Raw genomic sequence first — 25629 nt, 5'->3', positions numbered from 1 at the left:
TTCTCTTCAATTGGATGTGCCACCACAATCACAGGGACCACGCAGGACCAAGCAGACAGTTACCAGTCACTTTCTGCAAGTTTAGGGTCCTCATGATTTTTCATCTTCAATGCGGTCCAGCCAAGAAGTGGTCCAGGTGCAGGATGCTTAAAATACACGAGATATGGCGAGTTTTCCTTGGGCTACCCTGGGGTCCAAGAACTTCAGGAGCCACCTCCAACCACCGCACTCTAGATCCCATGATGGCCTCAGGCAATCCAGTCACCACTAGTCTTCCAGTTACTGCATTGCTCAGTGGTTGACAGGTCATCCGTTCTTTTCTTTCTGGGGACCAGGGTCCACTTAGAGAGGCCCACAGGCTTGGGTTACACCCCAAGAAGGTCAGGACCATGTCTCCCAGTAGGCACTTCAGCATAAAGCAGTGGGCAGGTGTTCTTGGGCAGCTGGCGCCAGGGAGTGCAGTGTTCTTTAGCTTTAACTGGTCTTGAAGCTAAACAGGGAGATCGCCATCTATCCTCTGGGGTTTCTTCTTCCGTCTTGGCACAAGTGTAACTTTTCCATGGGCACAGCAGGCACAGACCTCTTTGCAGGTCCCTCAGATTCAGCAGGTGCAGGACTTTGGTGCAGTCTCTTTATTGGTTCCAGGGAGTGCAGTCTTTCTGTTTTCTTTCATGTCTAATAGTAATCTGAAAACAGAATGCCATGGAGGCCACTTATGCCAATTTCGGGTTTGTGGGTCAGGGGACTCATTAGCCAATGGGGCTACTATTCCCAAAGGTCAACACTACCCAATTTATAATAATTACCTGTGGGGCTGGCACTAAATAATCCAATCCCAGAGTATCTCTGCCCAAAACAAAGAGGTAGGGCTCCTTTGCTCTGAGAGAGTGTTCAGTCTACTAGCCAATCTCTTCGGAAACCAGAACTGGCCACCAATTGATCTTGGTTCCCTGTTCCTGAGAGCACTTTACACCTGTTAGCAGGAGGGTAGCAGGCCATCTCTGATGACAATCTGCTGCAGATAGTGAGAAAGGGCTTTCAGCAGTTTGGGCAACAAAGATGACTTTAAGTCACCTTCACTTTAAATCAGACATCAGCATTAAGTAGGGTTTAATGTAACAATTGATTTGACACCTTGGTACTGTGTTTAGTTTTCCCAAAAGAAGCTAGCACTTAACAAGTGAGATAGTGTACCTCCATGTTAGCAAAGGGGCCATCGGCCTTGCTACATTGAAACCACCAATTTACTGACAGGACATTTTAAGTTTTAATACAACATGCCTGTTTCTAACATTAGTCTCCCCACCTTCTGGGTTATAAAGGCTTGCCTTAGAAGTGGCTTACAGATATCAGAAAGAAAGGTACGAGCATGGATGGAGGATAGGGGGCCCATTCTGCCATGCCTAGTATGGCAATGTAAAAGCTGCCAAGTCTGCAATGGCAGACTGTTGTAATGTAGCTCGAGGCATTTCATGAATCTTAGCCTTGAGGTGAACGCGCTAGAACGGTATTACTAATGTTCTCTTTCCTGGCAGTTGCTTGCTGACTGGGAGAGAGAGCACCACGATTAAGAAAGCGTTCCGACATTAAAAGGTTTCTTCTACTTTCACCCGACGCAGCTTGCTTTCCTTCACTTCATTTGGCGACGATAGTGTCCAGCAAGCACTACGATCGACGTTCAACGTGGATGCTTCAGACCCACGGTCTCCGATATCAACCTAAGGGTAACTCGTTATCCCTCGACCCGCGTTTTAAATAACTATTGCTGAAAATATTCGTGTCTTACCATGTGCAATTACTTGAACCTTGGGGCTGCGTAACTTGTTTACACGTGCAATCTTTGTGGATAGCGGGTTTGTTTTTGGGCGCGTGCTGTCGTACTGCTGCTTCCCTAAAGATCGATCTCCTAGCAACAAAGATGCCAAGCGTTGACGTCAGGCGGATATTATTAGAACGTTGGCGTCCATTTTGGAGAGTTGGGAAAACTTTCATTCAACAACATTCAACAGCACGGAAGCCGGACGAACTTGGTTGTTGAACAAATGTGACCTCAACTATTTGTTTATTCTATGGACCCGACGGATTGTCCACATTTACGATCGTGCCTTCTGTGGTAATAGGCACACCTTGACCATTGAAAAGAATATATATATATATATATATATATATATATATATATATATATATATATATATATATATATATATATATATATATATATATATATTTGTTAATGAAATGTTGAAGTTAGTAACATTCAGAGAGAGAACAAGGGACATATTTGGGAATTATAAAGTCACAAGAGAAAAAAAAACAATAGAAAACAAGGTTGTTTACTAACATTACTCTGTAAAACATGGACATTTCGCCTACAGCAGTCAAATCTCCACCTCTGTTTTTGATGCAACCTGGGAGCCCACCAATACAATGGTGTATTACTAGATTATTGCCTAAGGACATCAATCCTGGGGGTTATCAGGGCGAACAAATTGACACCGTTGGTTATATGCTCACGGAGGTTGGATTCAATAAAAGGAAGGTTATACGCAAGGTTTATGCAGCAGAATCTGGCCTTCCTATTTTGGGTTGCCAACATCAATATAATATGTGTATTGTCATCAATCCGTGTGCCCCAAGTCAAGTCACTGATATCGATGGTGTTTCGTTAAAGGACATTTTACTTGGGGCAAAGGATGTGTTTAGAAGAGAAATGGGTGAACTGAAAGGCTATGTGCATGAGATTAAGTTGAAACTGGGAGCCATTCCTGTTCAGCACAAGGTCAGAAAGGTGCCAGTGTCAGTCAGAGGGAAGGTCAAAGAACTTCAAGGAAATGCTGGACAGTGGAGTCATCGAACCTGTGGAGGACTCAGAGTGGCTCTCGCCCGTTGTTATTTCTAAGAAGAAAGATGGAAAATTAAGGTGGTGTGGATTTGAGGGGGTTGAATCAAAATATTTTAACTGACAACTTTCCTTTGCCAAACGTTAACGAATTAGTCTTACTGATTAAAGGCGCTAAATATTTTTCAAAGTTAGATCTTAAACATGCATACCATCAAATAAGACTCCATCCTGCATCAAAATCTCTCACGGCATTGATCACTAGGGAAGGCACATATCAGTTTACTCAGATGCCTTTTGGCTTGGCACCCGCTGCCAGTGTTTTCCAGAGAATGAGGAGCCATATTTTCAAAGGGTTGGATAATATAATGTTTTTCCAAGATGATATTCTTGTATTTGGCGATACCATAGCAAATCATGTCACCTTGAAAATGTTGTTGGATAGAGTGTCGGAGTTTGGACTAACTTTACGGAGGGAAAAGTGTCAGTTCCTGGTGAAAGAAGTGTAGTATCTTGGTCATTCCTTGTCGGAGGACGGAATAAAACCAAAAAAAGACTTGTTGAATGCCATTAGATTTGCTCCTGCTCCTAAGGACAAATAGCAATTGCGATCCTTTTTGGGCTTAATTGAGTATTGCTCCAAGTTTGTGAAGAATTTTGCCAGCAAAATAGAATGTTTAAAAGTACTCTTACGGAAAGGAGCAAATTTTGTGTGGGATGAGGCCCAACAACAATGTTTTCAACAGATAAAAGAAGAAGTGCGCAATGCTGATATTTTGGTACCTTTGGACACCAAGAAAAAAAAAACATAACTGTTGATGCAAGTGCTATAGGTATTGGTGCTGTCATGTCCCAGATGCATGGTCCCATTGAGAAAATTGTTGCTTTTGCTTCAATGACTGACAGCCGCGGAGAGACATTATGCAGTCATTGACCGTGAGACATTAGCTGCAGCATGGGGTGTGGAATATTTTCGTACGTATCTTTGGGGCAGTAATATCACATTGCATACTGATCACAAGCCTTTATTAAAGATTCTTTCACCCGGTGGGACTGGCAAAGGTTCATCAAGGCTGGCCAGATTGGCTTCACTTGCAGGAGTATAATTACAAAATTTTGTACATTCCAGGTTGGAAAAATGTTCAGGCCGATTGCCTTTCACGTCTAGCTCTCGGTTGGCAATTGGTAGATGAAGATAATGTGTTGGAGAGCGAACAGGAAAGGAGCAGTTGTGTCTTTGCTTGAAGTCATGCGCTGGAATAAAGGGATTGTGAATGAAACTTACTGGGACTTGGCAATGGATGATGATAAGGTTTTAAAGAAAGTTATAAATCTGATAAAAAGAAGGGTGGAGGAGAGACAGCACTCTTCCAGTTCCTGTACGGCCTTATAACAAAGTATTGGATGAGTTGTCAGAAATAATGGTAGGATTATTTTGAGTGGGGAAAAAAAAAAATGTTCCACCTGTGGGGGTACGTAAAAGATTATTTGATACTGCGGGATGGAGTTTTGGTGGCCTGGCATGGATGATGATGTTGTGAGATGGGCTGAGAGATGTTCTGTGTGTTTACAGAGTGAAAAGCATTTGAAAGTGGGAGTACAGTCTGATGGTGGTAGTAAAACTGACCTGGACAAGCCATGGCATAGTGTTTGGATTTCATTGGACCTTTGTCAGGAACAGGCAGAGGTAGAAGCTTTGTTCTGGTTGTGGTTGATGTACACTCTAAATGCTTAATTGTCAGACTTATGTTTGAGATCATAACGTCTGCAACCATAAATGTTTTGAGGGAGATTTTTTTCTGAGAAAGGGTTTCTGGTAGTTTTGATCACAGATAATGGTACGCAGTTGATGTCTGGTGAAATTAGGGTTTTTTGGATTCATGTGGTGTGAAACATACACGTACAGCGCTATATAACCCATGCTAATGGTATTGTGGAACGAGTTAATCGTACGATCAAAGGGGGGTGGGGGGGAGTTTGCAGTTAGCAACGGCCAATGGATTGGAGGTAGTCATTTCTGAATTAGTTTGGGCGTATCACACCACAAAGAATTTGATTACTGGTAAGCTACCATTTGTGATTATGAGAGGCAGGAAACCCATTTGTAAACTAAAACCAAAGTGGATGGAGAAACTGATGGTAGGGTGCGATGTATCCAATTGGGATCTGGCAGATAGAACAGTGTGCAATTATTTGAGGATTAAACCATCTGATTTGACTTTCACCCAATCAGGGAGAGTAAAAAAAAGTTTGTGCAAATTCCTAGTGCCTTTCAGGGATCAGGGAGTTCACAAGTGGCATGTGTTGCTTTCAAATGGAAAACGCTGGAATTTGAGGCGGGTTGCGATGTTTGCCTCTGAATGGAAGGGAGGGAATGTGAGAGCTGTGATGACTGTAGTGGTTATATGTTGATGAGGGATGAAGATGTAGTAGGTCCTTGTGTAATTTGCGGTGGTGCTAGTGGTCAGCAATTAGAGGAAGTGGGGATGCTAACTTAGCTGTTGGCTTGGATTCCATTGGAACAACTCCTAGTTTTGTGAGTGCTAGGACTCCTATACTCAGGCTACCAACCACGTTTCTGAATGGATTATATAACATGATTTTTAAATGCCTATTTCTTTTGTGTTTTCGTGAGTTCTTGTTATACCTTGTTTTCTTGTAATGTTTACATTTTCTTTCTCCCTGCATTGGATTATTCATTGTAAAATGTTTCTACGTGTTTTATATACCATTGCTTCTTTCTTTGTTACTGACGGAGAGGGATGTGTTGTAATGTAGCTCAAGGGATTTCAGGAATCTTAGCCTTGAGGCGAACGTACTAGAATGGTGTTACAGGCGTTCTCTCTCCAGGCAGTTGCTTGCTGACTGGGCGAGAGAGCACCACGATTGAGAAGCGTTCCGACATTAAAGGTTTCTTCTACTTTCACCTGATGCAGCTTGCTTTCCTTCACTTCACAGACCTAGAGCCAAATTTTCACCTGGTCACTCTAGTTGCGTCACTAGTGGACTGCAGCACTTAACTGAATCATTGTAACTTATTAGTCCTGGGCACCTCTTCTACCACCTACTAGGGACCTAGTTAAATATGCCAATCTGGGATTAGCCACTTGAAAATACACTTTAAAGGGTAAAAGCAGATTCATTTGGGGCTGGACAGCAGGGCCCTGTGCACTACAGAGTGGGAAAAAAACGGCAACATCTAGCAAAAAGTAGAGGTAAAAAGTGAGGGGATTCTGCAAAAGGGACAATTTAAGAAGAACTAGCACTAAGAATCAAACTGCCCATGACAGTCAATGGTCGCAGCAGAAGAGGAGCTGGGTGCAGTTGGATACATCAACGATGTCCACCTTGGTCAAAGGTTTTACCTTCAGACTAGAGTACAAGAAGGAGAGCAGGTTTACTATATGTCCTATTAGGTCTCCGACAGCAGATTCAGTCTTCTTCTAGGCTTCCTCGGGTCGAGGATGGTACCAAAGTGGGTTCCTGAAGATGCCACATGTATGCCAGACACAAGCTAGTGGTTGAAAAGGCGATCTAGCTATCCCATAACCCATAGGCCTCCAAATTTTTCAGTACGAGGGCCACATCATATATTTGTGGGCTGAAAAAAACCATTATTAGAAGTGAATTAGTAACATTTAAATGAATGATTAAAGGTCTAGCCGCAGAGGTTAACACACTATCATGCAACATTAATATGGGGCGAACACTACCTAGATAGTGTTGAATCTAAATATAAATACGATCGGCCGAATTTAACAGCACTTGCATGAATGTTACAGCACTTATAAGCTATTAAGCTAAGCAGTGTATACTTTAAACACAAAAATACACCCAGCAAAAGGCAGAAGAGAGGCCAAAAGAGCCATGTTCGTTGGGGCAAACCAGAAGCACAGCACAGACGGCTGAACTGCAGGTATAGACTTCTAGAAGGAGTGACCACAATTTGTGATTGTGGAATGAGAGCAGGAGGCAAGTCACAATGACTCAGATTTTTTTTTTCTCCCCCTAAGTGCTCCTGGACTATGTTCACGGAGAGGTCCCTGTTAATTTCATCTCCGAATTCATTTGTTTCACCACCTCTGCGGCTTCTGGAAGTTCGTTCTATGTATTCGGTGCAAGCATATTTTCTAACACAGTACTTCTCATGGGCTCTGGCACTGTGTACTAAAAGAGGAACAAAAAGGGACTCAAATAATTATAGTTTGTCCAGTAGATGGCGCTACAGACTTGGAAGTCAGCATAGTGCACCCATGATTTCATTTAATGTAGGAAAGCAACAGAGATGCCAGCTTTCCAGCAGTGTCAAATTTAGGGGTTAGCACTTCATGTTCTATAAATACCTTTAGGACCTAGAGACTAAAATATTTCGAGTTGCTGTAGATCTTGTAGTGGGCCAAATGTGGTCTGAAGGCCATAGTTCTGAGACCCCTGCCCTAATCAATGGGGCAAAGGTTCCTGGTGTTAATCATACCCACTTGGGGCGTTTTCAAGATCGCCGATCTCTTCACCCACACTTAGCTTGGGGAGTGAGAGAGGGAGCGGGGGAGAGTGTGTGTGTATGTGTGTGTGTGGAGGGATGTGTGCAAGAACAAAGTTGAGTTGCAACCAGACTTGGGCCACTCAAGAATTGTTTTGATTGACCGCCTCCACTCAACCCTAGAAGTGCACCCAAATGTTGAATATAAACCCGGCAAACTTGCCAAACAGGCTGCGACACCAATGTCAAAAAAGAAGCCCACTGCGATTGGGGCCCGATGAGCTGGGTGGACAAAACAGGGCTCCGTCAAAGCGCCAGCTAACATTTGCTTGTAAATGGGGTATTTGTGCCACATTTAGTGAGGGACTCTTGAGAGGGGGTTACATTGGAAGGTATTTGGCTATGGCCGTTTGATCAGCTTTTAAGAAGTTTTATTTTAAACCAGTGACTTTGGTGGGGGATGGGGGCTTCACTAGCGACCATTAAGCTTTAAACATGCATAATCTGAGCCACCAATCCTGACACAGAATATGAAATTTTCTAGTTATTGTGAAAAAGCTCAAGGAGAGTATATAATTCTCTACAACCCACCCTGGAAGAATGTGCATGCATACGATATAATTGAATTAACATACATGTTCTGCTGAAGAATGTTAAAAGTGAGATGTTATGTGAGGTTTTGTTTTCTTTGCAAGGAATGGACCAGAAACAAGACTAAGAGAAAATGGGTTAATTTTTGCACGAACAAAGACTGAGTGCTTTTCCTTATAGAAGGTTTTAAGAAAGTGCCTCTGTGTAGCCAACACCTCCCCCCCCCCCCCAAACAGGACTGCTGGTTTTGTGACTCTAAAGTGCAGTGGAGTGGGTCCTACTAACCAGGTCCCAGTGCATGTGCTCTTACACCTCAAAAATGTGTGTGTTTGGCTGATCCCCGACTGGCAAGTTTAACTTACCTCTAAGTCCCTAATTCTTAGAATATGGTATAAGATGTACCCAGAGCTAGTAAGATAAAGGCCACTAGTGGACTGCAGCACTTATTGTGCCACCACTACTGTGACCAGGGGAAAACACTGCTCTAGGTTTGCCACTACAGACAGCTTTTAGATGGCCAATCTGACATGGCAAACTAAATTTTGCCATTTTAAAACATTTTTAACATTTAAACGTCACCCAGAGGGAAGGTCTTAGTAGCGCACAAGGCAGAGGGTGAAATAGCAAAAAGGACCTTCCTTTTACATTTGACATATGCTGACAGTGAACACTCGAAATCAACATTTTCACTGTAGCCAGGTTGGTAGTCCCACTGGCTAGCATGTAGTTACACTAGCCTATGCATTAAGAGCTACCTTCTATTTGGGGTGACCAGACTACCCAAAACATAAATATGTTACATTAAATCTGACTTTAAGTTACTTTAAATCCAACTTCAACATTATGTAAAGGTGACTTTAGAAAAATCATGTTCTTGCACCCAAGAAAGAGTAGTTGTTTCTGAATAACTACTTCATTTGTCTGCTGAGAGGCTGCTTCCCCCTTCTGCTAGGTGTAAAGAGCATCTAGGAATGGGGGAGAATTTAAAAAAAAAAACTATTGGTGTGCGGAGGGGTGACTTACTCAAGAATACCAGCCTGAGGACTGCAATAATAGACAGCCTAGTTTCAAGGGGGCTACCACCGCCGAGAAGCTAATGCAAGTCACAGCTTACCTTGCCCTCCCCTTTGTGTAAGTACACAGGCTGCCATCTCATCCGGAGGGGGAAAACCTGTTGCTGAACAGGTTTTCCAGGAGGGGTGACTGATTACACTGGACACATCTTCAGGGTGTGCCTATATCTCTAACCCAAAAACAACAAGTGATGGACGGAATGCTGAACATTGTCAAACATTCACCCCCAGTACAGTGATATGGGCCTAAATCCATCGTTTTTTTGCTGCCCATGCCATTCCAGTTTGGACCCAGCCATATGCAAATCAGTCTTGACCCTGTTCCTCATGGGAACAGTCCAGCCCGAACTGCTAGGCAAGGTCTTCCCTGGATTGGAAACAAGCATCCTGGGACCGGTTTCGGGGTTTCACCCCTCATCAGGCAGGCTAGCTTGAATCCAGTGGCATGGGAAGCACGGGACCCACGTCTGGGCATACCCTTCCCAATTAGGGCGACAAAGCAAAAATAATGGACGGATTAAACCCAGATCTGTGACTGGGGGTGAATGTTTGATTGGTTCCGCATTCCGTCCATCCAGTTACGCTATCCCACAGCGTTTGTGTTTTGCTTTGCTTTTGCCGCCCTAAGTGCGCCGGGTATGCCCAGACGTGGGTCCCGGGCTCACTGTGCCACTGTTTTCAAGCTAGCCTGGCTGATTAGGGGTGAAACTCTGAAACCGGTCCCAGGATGCTTGTTTCCGGTCCAGGGAGAACCTGGCCTGGCAGTTCGGGCAGGACTGTTCCCATGAGGAACATGGTCAAGACTGATTTGCATATGGCTGGGTTCAAACTGGGGTGGCATGGTGAGCAAAATAATGGATGGATTAAACCCAGATCTGTGACTGGGGGTGAATGTTTGTTGGTTCCGCATTCCGTCCATCCAGTTACGCTATCCCACAGCGTTTGTGTTTTGCTTTGCTTTTGCCGCCCTAAGTGCGCCGGGTATGCCCAGACGTGGGTCCCGGGCTCACTGTGCCACTGTTTTCAAGCTAGCCTGGCTGATTAGGGGTGAAACCCTGAAACCGGTCCCAGGATGCTTGTTTCCGGTCCAGGGAGAACCTGGCCTGGCAGTTCGGGCAGGACTGTTCCCATGAGGAACATGGTCAAGACTGATTTGCATATGGCTGGGTTCAAACTGGGGTGGCATGGTGAGCAAAATAATGGATGGATTAAACCCAGATCTGTGACTGGGGGTGAATGTTTGTTGGTTCCGCATTCCGTTCATCCAGTTACGCTATCCCACAGCGTTTGTGTTTTGCTTTATATCTTTAACCCAAGCAAGAAGGGTCTGAGGCATTTTGTATTTGGACAGAGATGCGCTATGGGACTGTTAAGTTTCAACTCTGTAGGAAATTATGTTAAGGTTGTGGGGGGTAGCCCCATAGAAACGGTAGCCCTATTAGCTAGCAACTCTCCCACCCACAAGCTAAAAATTGGCATAAAAGTGACATCTGCTTCACTCTGAAAACACAGAAGGACTGCACATGCTTAACCTATGGATCTCTGAAAGAAAGGCTGCCTTAAGGAAGACTGCAGCTGCTGAACCAAGAAAGGACTTACAGAAAAGAAGGGCTGCTCCTACTCTTCATTAAAAGAGACCCCAAAAGCAGGCCCTGCTCCCACTTGTGCCAAGAACCAGTAATTGGACTCCAAGGTTAAGTGGCTAGACTCCTGTTGAGTCTCAGGGAAATAAAATCTAAAGAAGCCTACACCTGCAAAGTGCCCGGCTGACTAGTAGCTACTGGACATGCGCTGGACTCAACTGGTGTAGCCTGTGAGATTTATAAGTCCCCAAGAAATACCTCTTAAGTACTGGGCCGTTGGCTGGTGCTAGTGTGCGCTGTATTGCTAAAGAACTGCATGTTGAGATTCTGAAAAAAAAAAAAAAAAAAAAAGGTAGTGGTTTCTGCTCACCGTGTCAAAAGCTCATAGAATACCACTACTTGCTGGTTCTTGGTTAGCCTCTAACGCAGAGGAGAAATAAGCCTTTCACCAGAACACTGGACGTCAGCCCGTTGACTCCGAAGCAAACGCTGGCCTCCAAGCTGCAGAGGACTCAGCCATCCTGACCAGTCGTGAAAAACAACCAGAAACTTTTCTATGCTTACAGGTGAATTCTTGACAAAGTCCAACCTTGCGCCCACATCGGAATTTTTCTTTTTATATTGCAATTGATATCAAACTGACTTTGCCTTGGAGACTACCGCCAATGAGTATAAAGCAGTAATGTAGTAAACTTTTAAAAACGCTTTAGAGTGAATTTCAGCGATATATGAAAACCTAACAAAAATCTAACTCTGGTATCCTTCACCTCATTATTGTCGTTTTGGTGTCCATTTAAAGATAAGAATATACACTATTCTTATAAAGTGGGGTTTATTTTTTATTGTATCATGTATCTAGCAACTGATATTCCACTTTCTCAAAACTGCCTTATATGCAACTGAAGAACTGTGGTTGTAGACAGCTATGTTTTATTAACAGGACTTCAGGGAAACGTTGTCCTTTGTTATGATTGTCAAGTTCAATGGGTGCTGCTGAGCCATAAATGGAGAAAGATTAATGAATAATCCTTGCCTCTGTTCTTAACAGAATTGAAACTTCCTTGACACCCCTATTACTGGCTTTGGTAAGCCGATAGGTTTTGGGGAGGGGGGTGGGGAATGCATAGGTTCTCTTTACAAATCTTTGAGACTAAGAAAAATTATAGCGTATAAATCCAGAAGGGTATTTTGTGCTTAGAATACCATAGGTCACCTTCAGATGACACTAGTCTAAGAGCAGGGTATCCGTGTCGGTAAATTTTTCAACGGACTCTAGGTCTTGGAATTTTTTGTGATGTAAATGCAGTTTTCAGATAGCCCTGAAGTTAACTGGATTTCAGAGGCAATACCTGCATAGTATGGACTGTAAAAATCCTCATAGGACGTTGATCCTGAGAAGCAGATTCAGTTTTGGAACAGCCGCAATATGAAGCAATGGGGTATCGTGTAATAAAGAGTGAAAGTGCAGTAATAAGATATTGCATTAGATATAAAAGGTGTGAGTCGTTATGACATCACATTCGGGGAAAGCACATTGAGCTGCAGTATCACCCTTGACATGAGTGTGACAAACGTTTAGGAACACAACTTACATCAGAGTGGAAAATCACTAACACAAAGCAAGACATTTAGGAGCAGAATTGGATTGAGGTGCAAGAGTGTTGAAACACCTCGGAAAGGAATAAACCATTGCATTTGGTGCATTATCATTGGTAGCTCCAGCAAGAGTGCAACATCAGGATGAGTGTTAAAATTAAGAGGAGGAAAAACACAAAGTAAAACGTTTAGGTGCAAAATCACCCTTACTGCATTAACAGGAGTGTGGCGACACTTATGTGAAAAATATACGACACACGACCCAACAGCTCTCTAACAGCTAAAGCAGTACGGAGACAGACAACACATAAGATGTGTCACAACGAAATAAACACTGGCTGAAGACACCGTAGTTTACCCGGCAGCCTTTGATGAGAGAGGTGGGGGCGGAACCAACAAGTTCAACATTGGAGTCAAAGTCCAAACAAGGATTCCTGTCTACTGTGGATGTATCCCGCAAATGGGCATCTAAACCGTGGACTGCACAGATATGAGCGTATTTTCAAGTACGTACTTCAGTCGTGTCTATTAACGTCCATGTAACCTTCAAGAAGGTAACACTACATGACAAGCTAAGATTATTTACGACTTTAACAAAGAATCTCAAACTAGACAAAAGCTCAAATTTAAAATCCAGAACCATTTGCACTTACTGCATCAGTTTAAAGGTTCTGTCAGCCAATGTATGGATGGGCAAAAGAAAATAGCTACAAACTAACAACATTATGATAACTAACAAGGACTGAGCAGTGTAGACGGAGGTTTCCTTTGAGGAACAGAGGTCATGCAATAACTATAAATGACATTGCCTGCAAGTGATTTTAGTATTAAATCTAGACCCTAGTCCAATTAAGAGGAAATCCCATGAAAACGTGTGTTAGAGAGAAACCATGAAGTGTACGTCCAGCGAATGAGAAACAAATTTTAGCAGATTTGTGGACCTACGCGGAATGACTCGGATGTTTCTTCATGGGAAAACTAGAAATAGAAACGTGGTAAGGAACTTACAGGTGTACATAGTGAAAAGGAATACCAAACAGCATTCAGTGACATGATAAACTAGCAAGTTTTGAAAAAGCCAATATGTCTCGCCCACTAATGCCTGAATTTCCCCCAGACGCCACGAGTGAACACACATGGCATGCGTCCATTATGGAATGATGTTCCTTTTAATAAAGAAAACCCAAGTTAGCTAGCATGCACGCAACCACGCATCTCGGAATGGGTTTAAATCCATTTAAAGACGGTCGCCTGTAATTCCACACACCTGCAGAGACCGTGAGCACAAAGGAGTTGGGGAGAAAACAGGCTGTAGGGGGCGGTTAATAATAAATATAACGGGGAGGGAGAAAAAAAAGTAAGTTGAGAAAATAGTCCTTCATGCACTGCAAGATCCTGACAGAGAAATGGGAGGATACATCTCATTCAATTATAAAACACTGAGACTGCGATATAACTTCCGCTGAAGAGAATTAAAAAAAAAAAAAAATTGAATACGAAGACAAGTAACCGAATCAGAAGCAGGGAACTAACATAAAAGCCATAAAATAAGAAGGGTGGAGGAGGCCACGAAGCCTACACTGTATAAATTAAGGTCTGCTTTCCCAATAAAGGTGTGTGTGGACCATAAGTAAAACCTGTAAGAGGGACCACAACATTCTGACTGCAGCTTATGTAGAAGGTTTGAGCAAGCAGCAGAAACAAGTGACCATAACTTATGTAGCGTGCTCTTATTTGCATTCAGCATATTCGCTGAAAATGCAGACAGGAATAGCAGAGCATTGGCGATGCGAATAAAAACAAAAACAGTTGAGATTGTAAAAGGATTTATCAAAGAGCCATTTCAAAACTGGGTTTACGAAAAGACGCTAAGAGCCGGAAACGATTTCCTAGCAACCTACAGTAAATTTCGGTGATAAAGGTAAATGTTAAGTTTGGCCACAAGTGCACAATGGAAAGACTGCAGGCTCTATTGTATGAAACAATATTCAATTATTTATCAGCGCTGTCCTATTTACACATACCAAAGAGGAAACAAATCACAACACTTACGTTGTGAATTATAACTGAGGAATAAGTAATGGCAGAAGTCAATAGTTTCCAAGTACGTCTTGATGAACCATTTTCAGCTGGAAACAAAAGAGCATTCCCTAAGAACTGCAGGTAATGCTGCATGGCTGTCACACGAATGGGGAGGCTTACTCGTCAGTACTTTTTTGAGGGAAGCAAGTAATTACGAAGGGAAAATGTGACTGTTTCCAAGGCACGCCGTCATGTAGAGGCTTCTTGGTTCAGAGCGTGAAACAAAGGCAAGCGTGTGTCTAGAAAAGTGCACAAGACAGCTTTTGGCGTCTTTTGAAAGGTCGAGCGACTTTCAATATTTCAAAAACAGAAGATAAAGTTGTTCGGAAGATTCAAGCCATGTATGAAAAAAAGTTACCTAAATCACTAGCCTTGCACTTAAATAACGAGACAAAACTGCAGAGTGAACGTATATTTTAGAACAGAAAGATAACCAAATCAATGACGGCATGTTCGAAATTGATTCGTCCTGTAGATCAAACACCTGCTTCTGATGTATTAGTGTGTATGAAATGCGTCCGAAAGTTAACACTCGTTATTCCTCCAGCACCTACTGTCCCTAGTTCCAAGAATATAAACTGTAAAATTGAGTTGGGACAAAAAGACTTGAACTGGGAACCAAAGAAACAAATATACCAGGGAACCATGGCACTTCAATGTAGCAGAATCTAACGCAGGTGAAAGGACAAATAAAGCATCGCTGTCCAAGTGTGACTTTCAATCACTGGACATTCATTTAATTATGCTTTTTATTTTATTAAAAATGATGAATAATACGTTTGGTGCTCCTCTGTATATACAAAAGGCATCAAAACACAAGTCTTACGTTAGAATCCAATCACACAGAGCCACAAAACATTTAGCAGCCAATGAGAAGCAGACACCACAACTTTGACCCACCCATCCTCATTTCGGACCCAATACGTTAGCAACACGGAAAAGGGTGGGAGATTGGTTCTTATGAGAAATTGAAACTGGAAGCTGACAACGCACAGGGCTCAATTATGAGCAGCAGAATATGCCTCGCAAAAAAAAGTGGCATCATTTCAAACGAACCGAGACAGGCCTCGGCGTGGTGCAATAACAGACGGTAGAAATGAAAACGGCCGATTAGTTTCGGTATGCAATACACCCTTTGGATACTGGCGTACGGTTGCTTCGCTGCATTCGAGAAATCAAGGAGCTCGTGCTTTATAACATTACTTGGCGACTGTCAAAGCTGTAAATTGCAAACATTGGGAATTAAATACACAAGAGTGTTAAACAAGTGGCGTATTAATTCCAGTAAATGTTTCAATTAGCGGCGGCACGTCATGCAAAGTGAGACCTGATTTCCGAAGAAATAAACATATGTTTACAGAAAACGGCCTGGTCCGAATGGTTGTAAAAGTGCAATAACGATAGGTCCAGGGCATACAAAAGGCCTTTAGAAGCTATCAAGAGTACATAAAAGCACTTCAATTTAAGCGCTCTATTTGGTACACCTAGGAATGTGTGGACGATAATAAAGTCCACAACTACATAAACATCCCTCCGAACGCGTGTGCACTAATAGTACATTTCACTTCGTGATTAAAAGATATCAAAGGAATGCTACTATACTTCCTACATACACCAGGTGAGGTATGCTAAAATGCAGTGAGATCCCGATCGCTTTACGCGCCTCACAGACAACATTAAACCTTCGTATAACGCACCACCATCAGGAGCAGCGGGCTTTCTGAGGTCCATGACGGCCAACGTAAAAAAAAAAAATTGACCATCGAACTTTTCCTCTACATTCTCCTCTCCTTAAAACCACGCTACCCACCATATTCTCCCTGTACTTGATTCGGCACTCCTTTAATCATAAAGCTTTTCAACATCTTTTACTGTCAGCTCGTATTTGCCCCTCTCCTCCAGGGGCTTCTCCAATCCCACAGAATAGCCTACATCCCTCTGCCGGTCACCTACCTCAGGGCTCTTCTCTGCCCATTCAGTTCAAGCAGTTCGCGACATATATACTACTGTCCCTATTACATCCCAAATCCACTTCATGTCTCAGACTATCAAACTTCCTAGTTGGAATTACCGCCCCCCGAACGTTTAACGTTCATCCGGCCTTTTTGGGTTATTCTAGATGTAGTTAGCAGTTTTGTTTTTTTTCACAAACACGTACAATTACAAGTATCGATATAAAATTCAACTCATAAAAGTATAGCTTCTCTGCCCTTCACCAAGGAGTCTTGCACCACTTGGAGCTCCACCGTCCTGCTGGCCTGGAGGGTGCCACTCACTTCGCATCTGGGTGTTTTTGACTCTCACATAAACCACTTTCTCTTGCGTTTATGCCGGTATCCCAAAGGCTTATCAACGCACTCTCCCTTTCTCGCCTGGATTCTCAGATTACTCTTAATATCCGGTTTACAGCACTAAACTTTCCTTCTACACCTCACCGGTTTCAGGTGTGGCGGCTCAGTTAAAGTGAACCTGGTCAACACCTGTCACGGGGTCTTAGGAAGGTAAACGAAAGCCCGGGGAGAGAACCCCGGGCTGTGCCATTCCATTCCAAACCGCGCATCCCCATCGCGACCCTTCCTTCTTGCTTCCCCATCCCAAAATACCGCTCGTCCTCACCAGGGAGCGTAGAATTCCAACAGGACGAGGCTGCGCTGCTTGGTTTCAGACTCGAAGTTGTCATCGGTTAACTCGAGCACGTCAGAAGCTGAGGCGAAGCCGAGACACAGAAGGACGAAGGCAGCAGGGAGTAGAAGGACGAAGCGAGTCATGTTGGGCGACTCAGCAGGATCGGGGGGGGGGCGCAGGTCCTGTAACTACAGCTCCGCTGCTTCTGCCTCCTCAGCTCTGGACTCTGCCTGCGGAAGAGGGAAAGCAGCGGCCCAGGAACACCGGAAGTATCAACACGTTCACACCCGGACTCAGAGTGTGGCAGGCGCGAATTGGTTGCCTGCTAGTCGCGTCACGCAACCTCAACCAATAGAAATACTCAACGATAGCAAGGATGACTAGATTGTATCTGGTGGCGAGATAGGAGTGAAGAGACATCCCTACAGCCTATTCGTGAAAAGCAGAGCATGCGTTGCACGAAGCGATTCGACGACGGGGCTTGCTCGTTGTAACCGGGTGGTTGACGGCATATCACGGCACACCAATGCGTTTCAAAAAATTTGTAACAAATAAAAAAAAACTGTAAGCGAACTAAAGTGTACTCAAGACGCTGCCACCTTCTATTTCGAAGGCGTACACAGGTAAGTAACCTAGGGCAGTAATATTTCCCTCTGGAAAGATACTATTTTGCTTTCATCCCAAAGAGCACTCTTCATTAATAGGTGTCTTCTAGGCATACTATTACTACTACAAGATGGCTTCGTTATTTGTATACGAATTCTAAGTGCAACTTCATGTAGTCATTCCTGTTGGGTTGGTGGTGTAGCTCCCAATACATCTGCAGCTGGTCAAGAAAATCTGATTGACCAAGTCATCACTCAGATTTGAAACATTCAACTTAGTCAGGGGTCTCCAACCTTTTTTATGATAGGAGCTACTTATGATTAATCAAAATAATCCCACTATTACTAATATGACTGTTGCAATAGTGACCACATCAAACATGATTCCATTAGTGGCTACTATATGCAAGGTATGAGCAGAGATCACCTCAGTTCATGAGTCATAGTTGCCAACAATAATGTTACAAGCATTGACAGAGCCAATAGGTCTTGCCTATACAAGAGCTACTGGCTTTGCCAATGTGTTCTAGCCATTTTGTACACCAGAGTGGCTGACGTTCAGCCTGGCTAAAATTTAGAGGAGTAGAGGAGAGTGGCGTGAAGTGTTATAGAGAGGAATGGCGAAGAGTGGAGTAGAGTGTTGTAGTGCAGAGTGGCAGAGAGTGTTGTGTATTGGGGTAGCATACTGTGGAGTTGCGTAGAGTGGCATACACTGGAGTGGCAGAGTAGAGTGGACTGGTGTACAGTGCATTGGCATAGAGTGTTGCAGAGTATAGTGGCGCAGAGTTGTTGGTGCTGTTGTGCTGGGAAGAATTCTTTTTCCGCCTCAGGTTCAGGAACCACAAACGCGCAGGTTCAGGAACCATCACTACTCTCGCCTAAAGAGATCGACTAGATCTTTGGACTTGGCAAAGAGTGGAGTAGTCAGAATCATTTAATCACAAATCAATACCATTATATCTTAAACAATTCTAGACGCCAATAACAATTTATCACTAAATCAAACTCCAAACTGAATAAAGTTTCAAAGCTTTATTACAATCCCAAAATCAATGTCACATATATGGTGCTCACTAAGTTATAAATATACATGAAAACCATAGGCTGAACAAAACTTCTGAAAATATTTAACCTATTAAACATCAACACTGTTAAACACTCTAAAATAAAAATATAGATTAACAACAGCACAATATGCACATTACTAATAGATTTCAAAGCAGATAATGGTGACATCAATAAATCATCAAAATATAGTTTTCACAGTCAGTTTCAGGGCTGGGCCATCCCTATCACTAAACACGTATTTAGATGTGCATGTGTGGAAATGGGCTAACACATGCCGGCAAAAGCAAAAATAAAAGAAAGACAAAAATAATTTAGAAAAACATTAACTAGGCAACTCACTATAAAAATATACGTATAATTATCTAACCAAACAAAACAAGAAACCACATTTAGTTATACCTCTCCTCATGGAACAGCAGACAACAATGTTTCATCAGGCAGCACGCTCACCTTCTACCGGCGTCAGTTGTCAGCAGCATCTGGGCATTGCAGAACACGGGCTACACATTGGACATATCAGCAGTTCAGAATTAGCAGGGCTCATAAGTAGTGAACTGCATAACAGAATAGGGCAGTTAAAACTAAGAGGAGAAAAACTCATCTTGTGACTTAGAGAATCAGGGTGTCAGCAGAATTAAAACAAGAATAGACAGACTCTGGCAGGGTTCTGAACAGCTTTGAGGCAGGAGAAGAACTAACAAACTAACTCTCTCAAGAACTAAGTCTCAGTTTCCAAAGTTCCTCACTAATTAGAAGTAGGCACATTCCATTTATTAGTCCTTCAGGTGGTCTCACTTAAGGCGTCAGATTCAGTGTCCAATGACTATCAGTTGCACCATAAATTTTGCAACTATTCCTGCAGGGTAGGCTGCATCGAGGGACCACGTGAGCTCCCATCAGGCTCAATGGTTGAGTCTACGGTTGAGGGAGCAGTAGCAGGATGGCACCAGATGCGCTAGAAAATGGGCCAGCAGCCTGGCAGTGGTGAAGCTGCGAGGGGGATCAGCATAACCAGCCCAACACTATTGTGATGTGTGACGAAAAGGGTCGACGGGCTGGTGCTTGTTCGGGGCTGGTGGAGCAGTACAACAACCCCAGTTCTGGAGAACCACGATCAATCAAGAGGAGCAGGAGTCACAGCATCACCTCCTAGACTTCAGAGATGGTGACCCAGTGCACGCGGAGTATGGATTCGGCACGCAGGCCGTGGTGAGCCTTCTTACAAGGCAGGGAGGCAGGATGGACTTTAGCAATGACTTTGTACTAAAGCCTGTATGTGGCTTTGTAAGTTGCATTGAAGACTGTGACATGCTGACAACTGGCGCGAAAATCTGTTGCAAGCGGTAAGCAGCGGTATTTTCAGCAAGGAGGAAGCTGTTCAGGGTGGGGGGCAGCAGAAAAAAACCCAGATAATTTTTAGGTAATCTTCATCATGTATAAGTACAATACAAGTATAAACATTTGATCATCTAATTGCATAACGGTTGGTGGTGTCAGGTTATAGAGAGGAAGAGCAAGAAAACCTGCTTATATTCAGCAATATTCATATTACATGAATAAAAGCTATATGGAACAATACTGGACTTCAGCCCAGCCACCAGATGCGTTATTGGAAACAAACACACCATATTATGGGTGCTAGCCCTTTCTGGCCACAAAAGGGGTCTTTGTCTTAAAACTGTCCGGCTTAAGACGCAATTGAATATTTGAGCATCTCGGCCAAGGTTCAAACCACTTGCTACTCCTCCTTATATACGGGGGCTGGATTTTAGTACTTCACGCCCAGCAGGAGCTCAGCAAGAGCTTAATTAAGGAAAATAGACCTATCAATAACACATCCTCAACAGCTCCCAGCCCCCTCTTTCTATCGAGCAACACAACCCGCCCATTAACCTTCGCAGCACACGTGAGAAGCCACGTACCACTACAAATCCAAAAGCTCTGAAGCGCGAACCACTACACATTTGATTGAACAGAAGTGGGCAGGGGTTGAAGCACCCTTCAGGTAAGGCATTAGGCCTCCCTGCAGGGCGAGGAGTTCCTGAAGTGCTGCCGGAAGCTGTTTCCCTGGTGGAGTGCGGCTTGCGGCTTCCTGGCGACTCATCGCGTGTCCCCCAATGACAGAGGGTAAGGCCAAACTAAATGAAAGGCTTAGCTCGTGACGGAATTCCCAAACCATGCTTTATAAGCAAAGCCTAAAAAAACAGAAGCCAGAAATTATTCGGATCCTTCCAAGGAGCAAAGGCCTCCACAAGGATGAGTGCCCATTTGGAAGATTCTCCTACTGACCCGGATCATCCAGCAATGCTGGGAGAACCCCCTCAAAAACATAGCGCAGCTCAATCAGGAACAAGGCCAAGTTATCACGTACATCAGCACATATCTCAACCAACATCTGCTCCAGCGACACAGCATGCCAGCCCTAAAAAGACACGCCAAGGCAACCTGACCTCTTTCGAGACTCTCACTCACTTGAGCCCTACCAACCCTCAGAAAGTACAGGCATATCCCTGTTTCACAAGTTATCTCAAAAGCACCATAAGGGAGAATGGGGTGTTGAAGCAGCCCTCCCAACTGGGAAAGCTGGGAGTAACTGGGATTTCAAATCCTCTTCTAGATCCATCATCACAATCGCAAAGTGTCAGCTCTGAATCAATGCCCATGGTATCTGCAATGGTGACCGTGTCAGTCTCCGCACTTTTACTTGAACCAATGTCAGTGAAGCCTACAGTAAAGATCATATTGAACCATTCGGGAAGTTAAAATTTCCCAGGAAGACGCCCACAGGAAGACAAATGAGAAGCTAGGTGAAATAAGTACATGTATTCAGCAGCTCTCTTCTCAGGCCGAGCAGAGAGTGATTCTGGTTGAGCAAAGAGTATCAGATCTGGAGAACTTATCAAACAGTCAAGAAACGTCTTTACCTAGACTCCAGTCCGAGCTAGAGGAGCTCCAGATTAAGATGAACAATGTAGAAAATAGATCTTGCTCTCTGTGAGATTCTTGGGAATTTCTGATGATTTGCAACAGGGAACCACAGTAACTCAAGTCATCTCAGACCTGGTTTTCCAACATATACTTCCAGAAAAAGCACACCAAAATTTTGATTTAACAATCATGCAGGCTCACTGGGTTCCTGAGGTCAGGCCCTCGAACGCCAGATTTCTCAGCACCATCTTGGTGAATTTTGGAGACTTCAAAATAAAGGAACAAATTCTCTCTCATGCCATTAAAGCAAAAACATGCATTTGTTCGGAGAAAAACTTTTCCTTTCATATATTTTCAGACCTATCCATCACAGCAGCTCACCGTTGGAAAGATCTCCAGCGACTGATGGCGATTTTAAAAAACAATGGGCTCCTCTGGAAATTACCCAGCAATTAAAGCTTAAATAAATTCACAAGGGGTGAGTATATATTTTTCACTCAGTGCCCTCAGTCTTTCTTCAGTCAATTAAAGACCACAGGGGTCCAATATTCACTGAATCATTATAAGGATGGACGATCCCAACCCCCCCACCTTATGCCTCATTAGGCTCTCGAGTGAACCATTATAAAATTAGTAACTGTAAGAATTGAAAATATGGATTGAGTTATCCAGAATGTAATGTGGGGGTCTGGAGCATTTGGGGTGGACTGAAAATATTTCTCCCAGCCTCTCATTACTGATGGCGTGGCCACCGATGCAGCATCTCATGTCTTGGGGGAGAGAGGAGTCATGCGCTAATGTTTAGTTAAGTTAAATGTATTACCAATGCCCTTTCCCTAGGACAGATATGTTTATTTTCCGATGATCATCTGCTGCTTATCCCTCAGAAGTAGGCTCTGGGAGCGCCATGTCACAGCACTCTATCTTGAGGGAGTGGGGGTTGAGGGCACCTTGGGGGAGCATTTTTGGGGGAGACACCGCTTTGTGGCCTCATGACAGGTGGGGACCCTAGGGAGCAGGTGTTGGGCGAAGGCTTATGTAAGGGGGTGGATTGGTACTTGGGGGGGGGAGGGTCAGTGAGAGGGCCATTGGATTGGCCAGGCATGAGCAGGGAGGAGATAAATTGGTCCAGGGCAAAAGTTGTAAACAGGAGCCAGATAGAGTCAGATAGAGTCAAAGATGAAGGGTAAGACACTAGTAAATGGGCCAGCTGTCATATCAGCTGAGCTAGAGAGTTGGCAGTTGAGCTTGTGACTAGAATTAGAAATGGGGGTTCAGAAATCCTATAGCTAGGAGAATGATCTCACGACATGGAAGCAGGCTCACTTTTTGAATCCTTTAAAATAATGTCTACGAGAGGGATTACATTTGCTTCCTGCAATGTAAATGGACTTAACAACCAGGTCAAGTGCCAGGCCTTACTGCAATGGTTAAAGGCATCGCAGGTACAAGTGACCTTAATACAAGAAACACATCTTAAATTACATGCAAACCCACCTAAATTACTTAGTTATATTTCCCAGGCCTGTTATGCCTCTTTAAGTGCAGCTGTACAAGGGGTAGCGGTTCTCATAGCTCGAGGTTTCCCATCTGAGGTGGGCCAGATATATAGAGACACACAAGCCAGATGGATCGTAGTTATTCTCTTAGTTCAGGCCAAAAATACTCCAGGTAGTTAGGTATTACTGCCCCATAGAGGACAATCCTTCATCCCTGGAAGGCTGAAATAGGCTTCTTACAAGACTAACAGGAGACTTTGTCATAGAGGCCGATTTTAACATTATTCAGGATATAAAGTTGGATACGGCTCATCAGAACAGATCCCAGGACAAGCCTAGGTCCTTTTTTGCTTTAACCAGGATGATTCAGGGTTTTGCAATAATTGATCCGTGGAGATCAGATCACTCTGACAGTTCAGAATTTACATATTTTTCAAGATAGTTCATTACTGTGTCCAGGATTGACTACTTTCTGATCTCTTACGCATGGTCAAGGGAGAACTCTCATATTCTAACAAAGCCATTCTCTGATCACTTGGTTATCCAATTATACATGAATACTAATCGGAGTAGTAGGTCAAGGTGGGCATTAGGTAAATCCTTGCTGACTGATCCGGGCAGGGTAGTCACACTCCAGGTGGGAGTCTCTAGCCAGGAATAAGGGTACTGCAACAACCTTTTCCATCTGGGAGACCTGTAAGGTGTTTATGGGGGAAGAGGCCATTGCCTATCAGGCCCTGACATTAAAAATAAAGAAAATAAATCTCTGCAGAAAGAATTGGACTCGGAAACACTGGCCTATGTAATGGAGGGCTACCTTCTTTCAGAGGAGTGTGTAGAGACAGTCAAAACTAAGTTAAATGAGCTTTTTATGACCAAGGAAATTTTGCACGAGAACTTACGCTTTCTAGAATACTGTGAGGAGGGTGAACATGTCAGGCGGCTATTGGCATGGTCTTTCAAGAAAAGGTGCAATAAAGTGGTGATCAAATCAATCTGTGACAAAGCCAACAATTGTGTGGTAAACCAACCGGCCAATATCAATAAAGCTTTTCTGACCCTAACAACTTGTATACCTCTTCTTCAGGGGTAGATCCCACCAGAGTAGAGGCAGATCTGAGATCAGTCCAGCTACCCATGGTCACTAAATATAAAAGGGCACCAGGTGAGGCTCCCATTACTTTGGCGGAAGTCAGTAGTGCAATCTTTAACTCACCGAATGGGAAAGCCTGTGTGAGCGATGGCTTACCAGCAGAGCTCTATAAGATGTTAGCTGACCAGTTCGGCAGATTTCTTGTAACACTGTTTAACAACATATTCAATTGCTGTGAGATACCAAGTGAGTTTCTGGAAGCCGTCATAGTTAGCTTTTTGAAAAAGGATAAACCTGCCAAAAGGGCGGGCTCTTATAGGCCTATTAGCCTTTTAAATAATAACTATAAACTGTTTGCTCGAGTAATGGCCTTAGGGATTACTCTAGTGCAAACAATTGTTCCTTTGGATTAATGTGGCTTTCTTCCAGGCAGGCATATTTCTGCAATTACAAACTTTCTGTTACAAGCAATTGACTATTTTGAGAATAACGAGACCAAGGTTGCCATAATAATGCTTGATACTGTAAAGGCATTTGATCTGGTCCAGAGGGAAGTTCTCTTCTCCACACGTCAACATTTTAGATTTCCAGAGAAACTTACCAGGGTGTTACAGAGATTGTATGTCAAGGCCCAAGCAAAACTTATAGATAATTCAGATACAATAGGTAATATACCTCCTTACTTTTCTAAAAAGATGTCTAATGCAAGGCGATTCTGCAGAATCATTGGCCTTGCTGCAACCATTTCTGTATCCATTAGGAGTATCTCACCTGAAAAATCAGTTGACATCTTATCTACAATCATTGATAACTTCCTTTTGTCAAGATCACTCCTACTGATGGAATAAAAGCTCCAAAAATATCTCCTGTAATCTCTGAACTACTTGCTCCTTTTTTAAATCTCATTTTAAGTCTCTCAATCCCTTCTGGATTGTCAATGTTGTCCACTTGGTAGATTTTCAGAAAAAACACACTCCTAAATAGCATATACTCTACCAGCCTTTTGGCAACTTGTAACACGTGTTCTTACCACAGATGTAATAGACACCAGGTCCAGTGTGATCTTGTCCATTTAGTATAAAATCTCATACATTCTTAAACAATAACATATGTATGCATTCACTCGTTCCTACAAACTTATTGTCATCTTTTGATTGCGGCCTATACTTGCAACAAATCTCCCCTACACGTTGCCTATCTAAAGCTAAGCTTCCTTGTGTATCAGGTGTGTTCTGAACTGTTTTCTTCTTGCTAACTATACCCTTTTCTGTCTTTTCTCTCACTGCCTTTTTACTATCATCTACTTGACTAATTAACTCTTTTTCTACCTTTGTCAGAAGATAGGTTAAGTTATTCCAGTGTGCTTGTGCTGCGCCAAATGTCAGCGTAGGCTCAAAGAATCCTCCTGTTATATCTATAGTTCTAGCCTTTGCAATGCTGCTCAAATGCTAATTAATGGGAACAAAAGAGAAAAACAAATCAGAATTAGAATAGATATACTGAATGTGCTCTTGGTTTCACAGACATGTTAATATTAGAATGCAACTAATATCATAAGTTAGTGGTA

At 43.2% G+C, this 25629-nt stretch overlaps 1 protein-coding gene across 1 annotated transcript in view; it reads right to left on the bottom strand.

The window, feature by feature from the left end:
* PDIA3 (protein disulfide isomerase family A member 3) overlaps window positions 1-17135 on the bottom strand; it is a 105115-nt gene extending 87980 nt beyond the window's left edge. The window contains exon 1 of the mRNA XM_069222629.1: window positions 16861-17135. Within this exon, the coding sequence (XP_069078730.1) occupies window positions 16861-17012 (152 nt within the window). The 5' untranslated portion in view covers window positions 17013-17135. The remainder of the gene's footprint in view (window positions 1-16860) is intronic.
* Between the last annotated feature and the right edge of the window lie 8494 nt (window positions 17136-25629).

Source organism: Pleurodeles waltl, chromosome 3_1 (genome assembly GCF_031143425.1).
Source record: "Pleurodeles waltl isolate 20211129_DDA chromosome 3_1, aPleWal1.hap1.20221129, whole genome shotgun sequence".
NCBI classification, from domain to species: domain Eukaryota; kingdom Metazoa; phylum Chordata; class Amphibia; order Caudata; family Salamandridae; genus Pleurodeles; species Pleurodeles waltl.
Note: the sequence above shows the minus strand (reverse complement) of the source record. Positions and strands in the feature narration are given on the sequence as shown.